Genomic DNA, 15,148 nt, shown 5'->3' on the forward strand with positions numbered 1-15,148 from the left:
GTGGATTTACAGTTTACAGACTAAATCTAAGAAAAAATGTAAGTGGAAACATTTCAGAAACAACAACCAAAATAAAAACACAAAATCTTAACTCTAACTTCAACAACCCACGTTCAAAACAAAAACCCATCTTCGTTCTTGCTTTTTAAACAAAAAATAATCACAAGCAATATGCACAAAATAAATACAATTTACCATCATGCACCTTTTGAAGAAGTGACCTCGATTAGATTCAACCACAAAGACGAAACCCACAAACTTACGCCACTACAACGATGACGGCACTACAAACAACAACAAAAATTCCTCCTTTCCACTCCAATGGATACGAACGTCGAACCGTCAAAGCTTTCGTTCAATGGGTAAACCTACATTGTTGTAACTACGAAGAAGAAAGAGGAGTTTGTAGAAAAAATAAGAATTGAAGATGAAGGATGACGGTTGAAGACGAACATGAATTATTGAATACCCGTTATGAGATAAGTTGTCAGAATGTTACTGTAACATTTTCCATATCAATTATTAGATACAGGAAAGAAAAATCAATTTGCATACCCCACCGGCAACGAAAGTTCTTCTTGACCAAGGGTTCTCGTGTTCCTCTCTGTGAAACACTTCATTAGATAAAAGGTGTTTCTTACCAAAATAGTAAGGTTGGTGGCATGCGCAACCATGTCTGCTACTGTTGCCATTGCCAAAAAAATAATAATAATAATACTGTAAACATGCACTAAAATGTTCACTTATTTTCTTCATCTTAAATCACACTGGTTGATGCTATAAAAAACTACTCCAAGGTGAGAAAAATGACCACACACACTACTGTCGTAAACTACTTCCATGGCTTCGACTGATAGAAAACATGCAAATGTAGAAGACGAGCCAGTTTTCCCCATTCGCAGAGAGAGGGGTTTGGCACCCACTTATCTCTGCCTATTTCAAGAATTCTGGTGCCCAGATCTTTTTATAGAAGGTGTAAAAAGTTTTCAAAAGTGCTTTGAAGCAAAAGATAGTGATGTTGTTGTTGCAAGCTTTCCAAAAACAGGTACTACTTGGTTGATAGCCCTTACTTTTGCCATTGTCAACCGCAAACACTTCTCTGCAGAGAACCATCCATTACTTATTTCCAATCCTCATACACTTGTGTCTTGCCTTGAGTCTAAGATCTTCTTCGGTGATGAAACCCATGACCCACTTCTTCACCTATCCAATATGCTTGAGCCAAGACTTTTCAGTACTCACACTCCTTTCACTGCATTGCCTAAATCACTCATTCAGTCTAATGCTAAGATAATATACATTTGTAGGAACCCATTTGACACTTTTCTTTCGTCATGGATTTACTTTAACAAATTGATGTTAAAACCTTTACCAGCATTAGAATTAGAGGAAGCTTTTGAAATGTTTTGCGATGGAAGAGTTCTCTTTGGCCCTTGGTGGAGTCATATGTTAGGGTATTGGAAGGAGAGCTTGGCCAGACCAAACAAGGTTCTGTTCTTAAAGTACGAGGATCTTAAGGAGAATGTCAATTTTCACGTGAAAAGCATCGCAGAGTTTTTGGGATGTCCTTTCAGTGCTGAAGAAGAAAGTGATGGAGACATTGAAAGTATAATGAAGCTATGTAGCTTTGAGAAAATGAAAGATTTGGAGGTAAACGTTTCAGGAAAGTTAGACAAATTCATTGACAATAAGTTATTCTTTCGGAAGGGTGAAATAGGTGATTGGGTAAATTACTTTTCTCCATCTATGATAACAAAATTATCCAAAGTTATTGAAGAAAAGTTGAGTGGATCAGGTCTTTCGTTTAAAATGTATGCTTAAAACTTCAAGAGCCAAACACATGTAGCTGTGTCTTTGGCTCAAATGTTGTCGTCACTTTTTCTTTTGCTGAATAAAGAGTCGTCATAAACTGTAACCATCCAATCTGAGTTGAATGGAAAATGCATCTTAATGTTTCAAGACAGTTTTTTCCTTTGGTTCTTCATAGATTTACTTCTTTTTTTTCTTCGTCAGGAAATCTTTTACCAATACCAGTATATACTCAATCTATTGGCCTGAGTTCGAAACTTGTTTAGAATCCATTAATCGGAAAATACAATAGAGAGTAAAATAGGAATATAAGAAATGAAAAATAATTTTCTCCTTTTCTGATTCCTTACTTATATCTTGTGTTAATAATCTCTTTTTCCGACTATGCCGGTTAAATTACTATTTTATCTGTCATGTGTAATTACTCTGGAAATCTTAAAGTAAAATCATTGTTTCATTTGTTCATTGGATTATCAATTAAATATTTTGCAACATTGTTCGTTATCACAATCAAATTACCAAGAAAAAATCGATGCAAAATAATTCTTAGTATCAAATTTGTGTCGCAGGTACATGCCACTCTAAGATCATAGATGCTAATTTGTTAGCATTGACTTTTTGGGACTGACTCTAAATAGTGTTGGTTAAGTCAACACTAAATTGTCACTTTTTTTATTAATAACAAAAAATTAAATAAATATAACGTGACATTTGAGATGTTCTAATTCTTTTACAAGATTACAAAGAGACTATATAATTGGGTAATATAATGTAACTCGATAATCAGAAGATTAAAAACATTAATGAGTAGTAGATTACGTTGACATGAGTACTAAATCTTAAAACCACCATGCAAATTTTCAATTACAATTTAGTAAACCACCACACATATATTTGAAGAGTTCATATATGTAATTACCCAAAAGAATAACCTTCGACCTTCATATTCTCTATATATTTGTTCCAACTTTTAGTTTTATAGGACATTTTAGAGCAGTCTATTGGAAGTCTCACATTGACTAGAGATATGGTCAATTCACAATATATAAGTGGGTGTACTCCTCACCTTACAAGCCAATTTTGTGGGGTTGAGTTAAGCTTAAAGTCTGCTTCTAACATGATATCAGAGCCAAAATATCGGACTGCTAACGGACAACCACTAATTCCTCGTCCCACGCACGAGATGAATATATTTCGGCGTGAGGGGTGTGTTGGATGTTCCACAATGACTAAAGATAAGACCAATTCACAATATATAAGTGGGTGCAATCCTCACCTTACAAGCCGGTTTTATGGAGTTGAGTTAGGCTTAAAGTCTACTTCTAACAAAGATCTTGTTACAAAGAACCCTTGATTTTCTTGACTTTTACTCCTTTCTCATAAGTTCCACCTCCATATTAGATCTCAACATATGCTTGGACAACAACTTAATCTACATAGGAATACGAAGAAGTTTATTTTTTTTCATCTCTATTTTTAACATTCCATATAACTTTTTACTACATTTTTATTACTCCCACCTTTCCATTTGGGCTTGTATTGAATCATCTAGTGCTTGCTGAGAGGACCACCCAATTCCTCTCTTCACTAATATTTAAATTACTTTTTTACTACACTAACTCGTCACTAATATTTAAATTATATTTTTATTAATGTAATTTAGCGTCAACCATGTTGTAGTTAAACTTTATACTCTTCCCCATCTTTAAAAAATTGTCCACATGTCGTATTCACCGAAGGCGTTGAACAAATGAGAGAAGAAGAATGTTGACCATTTAACGTTCACGTTTCTCGTCTTCAACCTCAGTTGGTTTCAAAGATAAATTCGTAGGTTGACGTGATTTTTTGAGAGCACGGAATTGGGAGAATAATAACCATTGTTACAGAGCAATCAAACGAAAAGTGGGATAGTGAAAAAGTTTGGGAGTTAATCACTCAAGTATAATCTACTAACTGATTTTCTTTTTTCTTTTGCATGTGCTGTGATTTATTTTTGATAATGAATAATATTAGAAAATTAAATTTTAACCTTCTCTTATAACTTAAAATAAAAAATGAATTTAAAAAATGGCACATTAAATTATAAAAGAAATTATAAAAATTTAATCATTAAAAAATTATTTTTCATATTTTATTCGGAAGCATGTGAAAAAAGGCATCACAGATTCATGCGCACAAACACGCCAGTTGACTGACATATTTACAAATAATTTAAAACATAATAAAATAAAAACTGTCTAAAAAGAAATCTATTTATTTCATGTTAACCTTTAAATTTGAGGCTGTCTCATTGCATCATCTATCAATCATTTTCTGTTCTCAAAACAATTATAAAAGAAAAAATAGTTTATCTAACTCTTTCCTATAAGTTCACATCTATTTTACTGTTGCTATTTTTTCATCTGGTTTTTAATTTGTAGCACAAAAATATATATTAGTTATTAAATCTCAACGATAGGAAATTATTCTGATTTTGGCTTTCATCAAAATAATAACAATATTTTTATCAGTGAGCATTAACTTCACGGTTTTTTTTTTAAGATAAAAAAATATTGTAAATTGCATCAAATAGTTACAATTTATGCATCATTCATCTTATAAAGGGTTAAATATCTTTTTTAAATATATTTTCAATGAAAATTATAATTAATTCAATTTTAAAATTTTTGGTCTAATTTAGTCTTCCAATTTTAAAAATATGTTAATTTAATTTTTAACGCGTTTCACTATAATATTTAAGTTGTTTATACATATTCGTTTCAAAGATAGTTGAAAAACGTGTTTCAGCATCATATAAATTTAAAAAAATTTAGTTAAAAAAACTAAATTCATGCATTATTAAATATGAAAGTCTAAATTGATCCAAAATTTTTTAAGAAAAACTAATTTAAATATTCACTTAAAATTAAGAGACTAAAAACGTATTTAACTCTTTTTAAACCTACTTATTAAACTTACGGTGTTAATATAAAGGACAATGATATTTTAAATACTAAATTTTGACAACTTTCTCTTACAATATAATGTATCACCTTTTAAATTGTTTTGAAAGATTGAGAATAAGAAAAATGAAAAATGAAAAATCACTTAGAAGATGACACCTAAGAGTGTAAGAAAAAGTTGTCAAAATTTAATAGTCAAAATATCATTTTTTTTAATATAAACATTATATAGTATTCCTTTTTCTTCGGCACAAGACCTATAGCAAATGCTTTGCACTTCCAAATAATACAATAGGAATTTGGAATTATCTTAGAATTTCCCAAATTTGGGTAATAATATTAATGACACAGAAAAGAAACTTAAATTTAACACAGGCTAAATCCAAATAATAAAAAGGTACCTACAATCAGAACACGAAGCAGAAGTAACAGTCACAGGTAACAAATATAACAACAAATTTTAAGAAGACGTTTTAAAGGAAAGACCAGATCCCCCTAATTTTTCTTCCATTGTTTTGGATAATTTTTCTATCATAGCTTGGGAAAAGTAGTTTACCCAATCTCCTATTTCACCCTTCCGAAACAAGTATTTTTTCTCAAAGTTCCCGCAAAATGTTCCAGCTTTATTGACTTCTAGGTTCTTCATTTTCTCCAAACTGCATAAATTGATTATGCTTTCAATCACTCCGTTACTTTCCTCTTCTTCAGTGAAGGGACAATCCAGGAATTCTGCAACTCTTTTCACGTAAAAATTTGCATTTTCTTTGAGTTCTTCATACTTCAAGAACAGAACCTTGTTAGGGTTTGCTATGCTCTCTTTCCAGTAACCTAACATATGCTCCCAAGTCGGACCAAAGCCGAGTATTCCCTTGCAGTACTTTTCTAGAGTTTCCTCGATTGTTAGTTCATTCAGAGGGTTATTTTTATTGGCGAAGATCCAAAGTGAAACAATAGTGTCAAATGGATTTCTGCAGATATAAACTATCTTACAGTTGGATTCCTTAATTGATTTGGGGAGGGAAGGGAATGGAACGTGAGTACCAAAAACTCTTGGTTCAGTCATATTGGAGAGGTCAGAAAGCTTGTCTGGGATGTTATCAACATGAAAGATGAATTCAAGGGGAGGAACAAGTTCATGAGAATTGGAAGTGAGTAATGGATGATTATGAGAAGATGAGAAACGTTGTCTGTTGATAATAGAAAAAGTAAGGGCTTTCAACCAAGTAGTACCTGATTTTGGAACGGTGGCAACAATAACATCACTGTCTTTTGCCTGAAAGTGCTTTTGAAAATTGATTACACCTTCAATAAAATTTGATGGATACCAAAAGTCTTGAAAGAGATAGAGATGTTGTGCTACCCAACCCTTCTCTTTGGGAAGGGACAGAAGGAGATTCTCTTCTTCGTATGCTTGCAGGTCTTCTGTTGAAGCCATTGGAAGCTATAGCTATGGAATGTGTGTGAATGATAACTTACCAATGAAAGGTTGATGATATTTAGCTCAATATAGGATATATTTATAGCCTGATCACTGCTTCAAAGTGATTAAGTGCTTTTTTTTACGCACATTCATGATTTCTGCTTTTTTGCTTGCAGTATCTACACGTGTTGAATTAATAGAAGTACACATGAACAAGTAAAAATAAAAAATAAACCCTCACGGGTAAACTTTGAAATGTTATGATGTACGATGTTGGAGTCTGATCTGTTGTATTTGATGATATAGATCCATAGATGAGGGACCAACTTAGCCTCATAGATGATATCCCTTTCTGCATTCAATAATTTCTTCAACAATTTGGGCCATGGTGGTCCAGAACTTCTAAAGGCTTGCCCCCAGTTTATGTCACTACATTGGGCCTCCCAAGTCCCAACTACATTTCAAAACTACATGAGATCTCATATCAGAGAGATCACACATAAACCAATAATTTCTATAAAAACTAACATTTCTCTAAATCAAACACCACACATACCAAAAGCTAAAAAACTGCCGTTTTCTTACCATATTTTTTAATGAAAACAATGATTGATTAGTTTCTTAATTAATATGTTTAGTGTCTTATATTGATTAATCAAAAAATTAAATAATAAGAACTTAATTAAAAAATTATAAAAATTTTCAACATACAATAAATTAGAAAACTTTAATAAGAACTAATTAAATTCCACAAATAATTTATTAATATATATATATATATATATATATATATTATAATATATCTTCAAACATTTGAGTGACATTTTACTATTTATGATGATATTATTATTTATTCAATTATGGTTTTCTGATATTTGACGTTCAATATTTATTAATTAATTTGGCGTAAGATATGGTTTGAGGTTATTAAATATCAACATTTTGAACATGAGTTTATTTATTTTTGATAAATTAATTTTCCTTTATTGAGAAAATATATTTAAGTTGAAATCATATTTACACGTATTAAATTATTTTCATTATGTTATCATTAAAATTTGTGATTATGCATTCATATATTGTTATTTAAATATTTTATTTCTACACGTAATTGAACACTTTACCAAGATATCCATTACCGACAGAATAACAACATTTATCAACTGATTAGCGACATATTTTGTTTATTTCTCTTATTATGGTTCATTTGCTGCTTTTATTGTAGAGAGAATGTTTATGATCCACTTTGACAAAATGTTATGGTTGAAAAACTTACTACTCTATATTAGACTTATATATGGGATATAGTTCACTACCATAAGCAAAACGTCCCGTTGGATCTTGTTGGGTATAAAAAATAAAGACAAAATCAAATGACTCCGTTAAAAGGTATAAAGTTAGAATTATGGCAAAAATCACTGTTGTTCATACATTGATTGTTGTCGCTTCTATTTTTCAATGGATATTTTTCAAATGGATGTGAAGAATGTCTTTTTGAATGGGAATCTACATGAGGAAGTCTACATGATTCCACCCCCAAGTGTCTCTCACAGATCTGGTGAAGTTTGCAAACTTTAGAAAGCCCTCATTGGTCTTAAACAAGCACTTTGTGCTTGGTTTTAGAAGTTTTCTACAGTAATGGTCTCTCTAGGTTTTGTTGATAGTCATCATGATTCTGCATTATTTTTCAGGAAAACCAGCAGGACATATTTTGTTATTCTTATATGTTGATGATATAATTATTATTGGTGATGATTTTGAGGGAATTACATCCTTAAATATTGCATTATCTCATCATTTTGCAATGAAAGATTTAGGTGTACTACATTATTTTTTGGGTATTGAGGTTGTTTCTTCTTTCAAAGGTTATCTTTTTGTCTTAGTCAAAGTATATTGTTGACCTATTTGAGCATACTCAGCTTACGAACAACAAGATTGTTGATACTCCTAGATAAGTGTACGATATTTCCCATCAAATGATATTTCTTTAACTGATTCTACTTTATACCGAACTATTATTGGAGTTTGGTTTATCTTACTCTGACTCGTGTAGACACTACACATGTTGTTCATGTTGTTAATCAGTTTGTTTTAGCTCCTAGAATAGTTCATTGGGGTGCTATTCTTCGTATTATCAAGTATCTTCTGGACACTCAATTTCAATCTCTTTTGCTTTGTTCTACATTGTCTTTAAACTTGTGTGCCTATTGTGATGCGGATTTGAATGATCCTAATGATTGAAAATCCATTATTGGTGATGTATTTTTCATGGTGATTCACTTATATCATGAAAGAGTAAGAAACAAGATGGTGCATCTCAATTGTCCATAGAAGCTTAGTATCACACTATGACTTTGACTACTTGTAAGATTATTTGGCTACTTTAGTTACTTGTAGATATGTGTCTATTTGAAAGATCCTACACCTTTAGATTATGACAATAAAAGTGCTATTCATATTACTCACAACTATTTTTGAAGAGTGAACCAAGCATTTTAAAACAGATTATCATTTTACTTGTCATCATCTTCAACTTGGCACTATATCTTTACCATTTGTTCCTTCAACTTTACAAATTACATATATATTTACTAAATCGTACTCTATTTTACACTTCCATTTTTTATTTGACAAACTCTCGATGTCTTTGACTGTATTGTGAATTTGAGGAGAGATGTTAGCATACACTAGTGCAGAATTGCGTTTTTACCTCGCCTTATAGGCTTCGGTTGGCGAGGAACTGAAGCATATAACGGTGCGGTGGCAATTTTGAAATTAAAGGCAACTTATAGGCCTCGGTTCACACAAAAACCGGTGCCAAAAGCAGTTATAGGCCTCGATTCAAAAAAAACCGGTGCCAAAAGCAGTTATAGGCCTCGGTTAAGGAGGTCCGAAGCCAAAAAGGTTGCCAGAAATTTCAAAAATGCCATTGACGTTGGGACCTATAGGCTTCGGTTGGGGAAAAGCCGGTGCCAAAGGGTTTATATGCCTCGGGTGTTAGGGAACCGGGGCCAAATAGGGGTTATATGCCTCGGTTCTAAATTGAACCGAGGCCATATGGTTTAATTAGGGCTCAAAAATAGAACCCCTTTCTTCCTCGTGCGCGCCAGCTGCTCCTCCATTTCTCTCTGCAAATTCCGACCACTCTCTGCAAGTTCCGACCACTCCAACAACACGAGCTCTGTGCTGCCACTACCACTGCCTCTCGTGCTGCCACTGCCACCGCCTCTCGTGCTGCCACTGCCACTACCACTGTTGCACTGCCGTCGTCGCTGTCTCCTCTTCTCTCCGCGACTTCCGGCGAGCCCACCACCCGAGACCACCACGCGAGCCTCCTGCCACCGCCATCTCGTCTCGCGTCCAGCCACCACCACGCGAGACCACCACGCGAGCACCCTGCCGTAGTCTCGTCTCGCGTCCGTCCACCACCACGCGAGCCCCCTGCCGTCGTCTCGTCTCGCGTCCGGCCACGCTGCTCCGGCCAGTCGTCCCTCTCTCTGTCTCTCTGCAAGTGTTCTGGCGTCCCTCCACCACCACGCGAAAATTTTCGTTCTTTTGCCGCAATTGTCGCTCCGCGGTTTTCTTTAAGGTAAATTTCCAACGCGTTTTTGTTTGATTTTCTGTTTTTGTGTATGTTAATTTTAAATTTTAGTTATTGTGAGTGTTAATTTGGATTGAGATTGAAATTGTTTGGAGTGTTTTGATTAATTTTGTGAAAGGATTGAGTCTCAATTTAAGAGCATTGTGTCTTCAGATGTAGAGCATTAAGTCTGAATTTAAGAGAATTGTAAAAACACTATAATTAAATAAGTAATATATGATGTTAAGGAAATTGTTGTTTTTGCTTTTATTTGTTACTTATGACTTTCTCTTGTGTTTTTTGTTATCTCTTGTAGCTTTCGAACGCGTTGAATTGCATGCTGTTTGCTTTAGTTCCTGTGCCAACAGATGAGGTGTATACTGTGGCACAGGCATTGCAGTGTTTCCTCACCTGGCCTAGAGATTTGGTTGTTACAGATCCCCCGGTACAGACTCTTAAACCCACAAATATACTACATTTTTAAGTTTACATGTTTATTATATTCAAACTTAAATTATATTCCATTTTAACTGAAATTGCATCAATATAGGAAAAACCTCAATCAAAGAAGATTCTTCTCTCTTTGGACGATCCTCTTGGTGCATTGCTCCAACTTGCAGAAATCATAGTTGATAAGCCGATGCAGGTTCCTTGGGATGCTAACATTTTTGGGAGAGATACAGACATGCCACTTTACTTGCATTCCCAAGATGTATTGGAGCTTGCACGGGGACAAGAGGAACTCAATAGTACCATTATTCAGTTATGGATGATGTAAGTCTTTTAGTCATTATATATAGTTATTTGATATATTTATCTATTTACTTATATCAAATCAATTTTTGGTTTAGGTATCTGTCTGGTGTCACTGAAACTATGGGGCTGAATGATCTATATGGATTTATAGACCCCCAACTCACCCATGAAGGCAACAAGTTTGATGACAGCCAAGCATATGTGACCAAATGCTTTCAACGTGGAAAAGAAATTTATTTTGTCCCTTATGTTGCTGGGTAAGTCATTTTTGTTAACTTATGAATATAATCAGTCATTTTAATGCATAACAATGAATTTATTTTCTTATCAGGCGTCATTGGCAGTTACTTGTGGTTTCCCTAAGGGAGAACCTTACTGTGTGGTTTTGCTCTTTGCATCGCCCTCCCCCCAACCATCTTAGACAAGTGATAGATTGGTAAGAACCTCAATATCAATCTTATGAATATGACATGTTATATAAAAATATCCTAACTTATTCCCTATATCATAGTTCAATTGCTGCACATAACATGTTGTTAGGGAGATCAACGGCTAAGGCAAAAGGTCTTGTATGGTGTTCTCTCCAGGTTTGATATTTCTATTCATATCTTTATAATTGTTTGTTTGATTTTCTTCCTTAATTAATTGTAACGTTGTTGATATAATGTAGTGTAATAGACAAACCGTCTCATATGAGTGCGGTTACTATATAATGCAATGGATGACAACCACTATGCGTGCTCGTATTACAACAAATTGAAAAACGGTAATATATATTTGAATTAAAACGAATACTTTGCAATATTTCCTTTTTATATACTAACTTAACTTAATTTATTATTTTGTAGACATTCAAGAGTCCTGCAGCAATTCCTGCAAAGTCCATCAAGTTTGGTAGGATAGCATGTGCCAAATATATAATTGAAATGTACAATACTATTGATTAGGACATCTATCTTGATTGTAAATGATTTGTAATTGTCTTTTAAATGAATTTGAATTGTGGATGCATTATAAAATATCATGTTCTGCTCTATTCTGGTCTGTGCTGGGTGTTGAATAAAATTTGCAGGTTTAAATGTGGGAATAACACCAAAACAGAAATCGTATTAAAAAAAACAACATATTAGGCCTTGGTTCATACTAGAACCGAGGCAAAAAAGTGACATATGGCCTCGAGTAATACTCCAACCGAGGCCAAAAAAGTGACATATGGCCTCGGGTACTACTCCAACCGAGGCCTAAAAGTGACATATGGCCTCGGGTACTACACCAACCGTGGCCTAAAAGTGACATATGGCCTCGGGTACTACTCTAACCGAAGCCAAAACGTGAGCGAATTTTTAAAAAATGTAAAAACGTGAGCACATATGACTTCGGTTAGGTTGAAACCGAGGCAGAAGAGGGGCTCTATGGCTTCGGGTACATTGGAACCGAGGCAGAAGAGGGACTCTATGGCCTCGGGTTGCAACCGAGACCAAAGACTATCCTCCTTTGACCTCGCCCCAATATGCCTTGGTCCGGGAACCGGTGCAGAATATAAAAAATAACCGCTGCCAAAAGGCCGGTGATATTCCCATGTTTTTGGTCATTTACTTAATTACTTCAAAGTGATTAAGCGTTTTTTGTTTGCGCACATCCATGATTTCTGCTTTTTTGCCTGCACTATCTACAATATTTACGTGTAAGTACACATGAACAAAGTAAAAATAAAAAAGAAATCCTCACAAAGGTAAACTTTGAAAAGTTATGATGTACGATGTTAGAGTCTGGATCTGTTGTATTTGATGATATAGATCCATAGCTGCGCCATAGATGAGGGACCAACTTGGCCTCATAAAAGCATCCACTCAACCTATAGTTGAAAAAAAAGGACAACAGACATATGGCACTGAGATTTACACACATCATGTTAGATATACAAGTCACGAGAAGAAAAAAACATGCATAAAAGATATTTGATGAAAATTAACTTAAAGAATTTTTTATTTATTTTTTATATTAACTTACGAGAACTTGTTCAATATATAAAACACAATATTTTATAAAAAATAAAACTTAATATATCATTATAATATATAATATTTGATAATAATAAAAAAAATATATATATAATATATTCATTAAAATTAAAAAATATATAATATATTTAACGTAGCATAAATAAAATTATATATATATATATATATATATATATATATATATATATATATATATATTAGTGACGTCGTAATAATTAGTTTGATTTGTTCTCTAATTATCTTACTTAATTATGTTACTTAGTTTCACAATATTAATGTCTGAACTATAAGATTAATGAGTTTTTTCTAGCTGAATATACGAATATACTAATATTATAAGTTTCTAGCTGACATGAACTTGCATCTCAGACTTAGTAATTGAAGTGGATTACTTAGCCTTATAGAGAGAATATTTTGCTTTCAAAAAAATTTTAAAATAATTTTCAATGAAAATTACAATTAATTCAATTTTGAGTTCTTCATATACTTCAAGAACAGAACCTTGTTAGGGTTTGCTATGCTCTCTTTCCAGTAACCTAACATATGTTCCTAAGTCGGACCAAAGCCGACTATTCCCTTTGAGTACTTTTCTAAAGTTTCCTCGATTGTTAGTTGATGCATAGAGTGTGGGTTAATTTTATTGGCGAAGATCCAAAGTGAAACAAAAGTGTCAAATGGATTTCTGCAGATATAAACTATCTTACAGTCGGATTTGATAATATGATCCACAGCTGCGCCATAGATGAGGGACCAACTTAGCCTCATAAAAGCATCACGTTCACATCGTAGTATATCTTCTGACATTAAGAATTTTTAAGTGACATTTTACTATTTATGATAATATTATTATTTATTTAATTATGGTTTTTTGATGTTTGACGTTCAATATTTATTAATTTATTAATTAATTTGGCGTAAGATATCACTACTAAAAAATCATTTTAGCCACCGACGAAATCTGTAACTAAATAGTTAAAATTGGTGACTAAAATCCTTAGTCACCAAAAATAAATAGTTACGAAAATCCTAGTATCAAAACAGTTAACCACAGATTTTGAAATAGCTGGCTAAATAATCACCAAAATTTCAATCGCTAATTGGTTAGTATAAATTTGGTCACCTTGAAGTATTGGAAACCAATTTAGTAACTACACTTTTGGTGGCAAATTCGGTCACTAATAAGGGTGTAATTTAATGAAATGTTTTTCGGTCGTTAATTGGTGACTACATTGGTGGTTATATTGGTGGCTAAATCAATTTGTTTATATTAAATTTTCTAATTATTTATAAATGTTGCATTTTTAATAATACTAAATAACAATAAACTTTAATATATAATGTAATAAAAAGTTGTGTAATATATCATCGAACATAAAACCAAAATGAAAATAGTTCTAAAAAGCTGCACATCTAAAAGTCATTATATAATTAAACTTAACTAATGTTCATGTGAACTACTATCACCAAAATGATTTATTACATTATCTCCATTGCTAGGAGGATCGAAAGAGTCTGACATAAGATTTTTCAACTGAATGTGTTGTAAAACAAGTTTCATATGCTATTCTTGTTGACGTATGTGTTCCTTCTGTTGTTCATTATCTTGTATCAACTGCATCATCTTTTCTTCAAATGTCTTGTCCTTAACTTTCAATTCACCATTTCTGAATAGTTTCATGCATTTCCTCTATTTGATGATACATTGAAGCTTGACTGGTATTAAAGGAGTAAATAAATATAATGGAGTTAGCTTTTCAATCTTGAAGATATAATATAAACAAAATATTTTAAATGGTACAAACACCGATTAAAAATAAGAAAGAAACTAAAACTTTTGAATTTCATATAAAAAAAACTGCCATATTGAGAGAAATTTTTAGGTGGCCATTTCATCATGGTCATTTAAAAAAGTACTTGATATGACTAAAGTTGTGTAAATCATGTTGTTTAGCATCATTATAATTAATAGAGGATCTAATCACTACTAGAATTTTCCATATTTCATAGAGATTTTCTTGCGATTCTTTTACAAAAATTGGCAGGAAAAGTGTTTTCTACCATTTTTTCTACAAATTTTGATTGACAGATAATATCTTCATAGATAATTAGTTACCGTGGAATTTGAAAATTCGCAGGAAATTTTTTGCAAATTTTTTTATGAAAAGTATTCACAGCAAATTCTCTTACAAAAAAAAACTACAACAATTTTTTTTGCAAAAAAATTAATTTGAAAATCAGCAGGTACTTTTTCCTACAAATTCAAATTTTGCAAGTAATTTTCTTGTGTATTTTAAATTCAAAAGTAATTTCTTGCAAAAGAATTCCCAAGGAACTTTTCTTGCGAATTTGAATTTGTAAGTATATCTTTTTATTTTATTGCAGAAAATTCCGCAAGAACTTTCTATAATAAATTAAAAAATATATAATTCTCTTCAAAACCTAGTATTGTTATTTTAATATTTATATAGTTTTTAATTGTAATTTTATCCAAATTTAAATTCTATACATATTGACATAGTTTATATTTTAATTAAATGAACTATTTTTCAGTAAAATATTTTATATTTTAATTAAATAAACTATTTTTCAGTATACTATAAATGAATATAACAAATTTAAA

At 32.3% G+C, this 15,148-nt stretch overlaps 2 protein-coding genes across 2 annotated transcripts; one reads left to right on the forward strand and one right to left on the reverse strand.

The window, feature by feature from the left end:
• Positions 1 to 838: 838 nt before the first annotated feature.
• LOC114168119 (cytosolic sulfotransferase 15-like) lies at positions 839 to 1,882 on the forward strand. The gene is made up of 2 exons (XM_028052841.1): positions 839 to 1,045; positions 1,454 to 1,882. The coding sequence occupies exons 1-2, from the start codon at positions 841 to 843 to the stop codon at positions 1,819 to 1,821; spliced, it is 573 nt and encodes a 190-aa protein (XP_027908642.1). The 5' UTR covers positions 839 to 840; the 3' UTR covers positions 1,822 to 1,882.
• A 3,247-nt stretch (positions 1,883 to 5,129) lies between these two features.
• Positions 5,130 to 6,243, reverse strand: LOC114170619 (cytosolic sulfotransferase 15-like). The gene has a single exon (XM_028056134.1). It carries the CDS (start codon positions 6,184 to 6,186, stop codon positions 5,212 to 5,214), a length of 975 nt encoding a protein of 324 aa, XP_027911935.1. The 5' UTR covers positions 6,187 to 6,243; the 3' UTR covers positions 5,130 to 5,211.
• Positions 6,244 to 15,148: the final 8,905 nt, after the last annotated feature.

Source organism: Vigna unguiculata, chromosome 11 (genome assembly GCF_004118075.2).
Source record: "Vigna unguiculata cultivar IT97K-499-35 chromosome 11, ASM411807v1, whole genome shotgun sequence".
Classification (NCBI taxonomy): Eukaryota; Viridiplantae; Streptophyta; class Magnoliopsida; order Fabales; family Fabaceae; genus Vigna; species Vigna unguiculata.

What these genes read in the sequence shown, in the direction of transcription:
- LOC114168119 (XM_028052841.1), top strand. Translation starts at nt 841, where the DNA reads ATGGCTTCGACTGATAGAAAACATGCAAATGTAGAAGACGAGCCAGTT. An exon ending in TGCAAGCTTTCCAAAAACAG is followed by an intron (nt 1,046 to 1,453) that starts GTACTACTTGGT and finishes GTCATATGTTAG; the next exon opens with GGTATTGGAAGGAGAGCTTG.
- LOC114170619 (XM_028056134.1), bottom strand. Translation starts at nt 6,186, where the DNA reads ATGGCTTCAACAGAAGACCTGCAAGCATACGAAGAAGAGAATCTCCTT.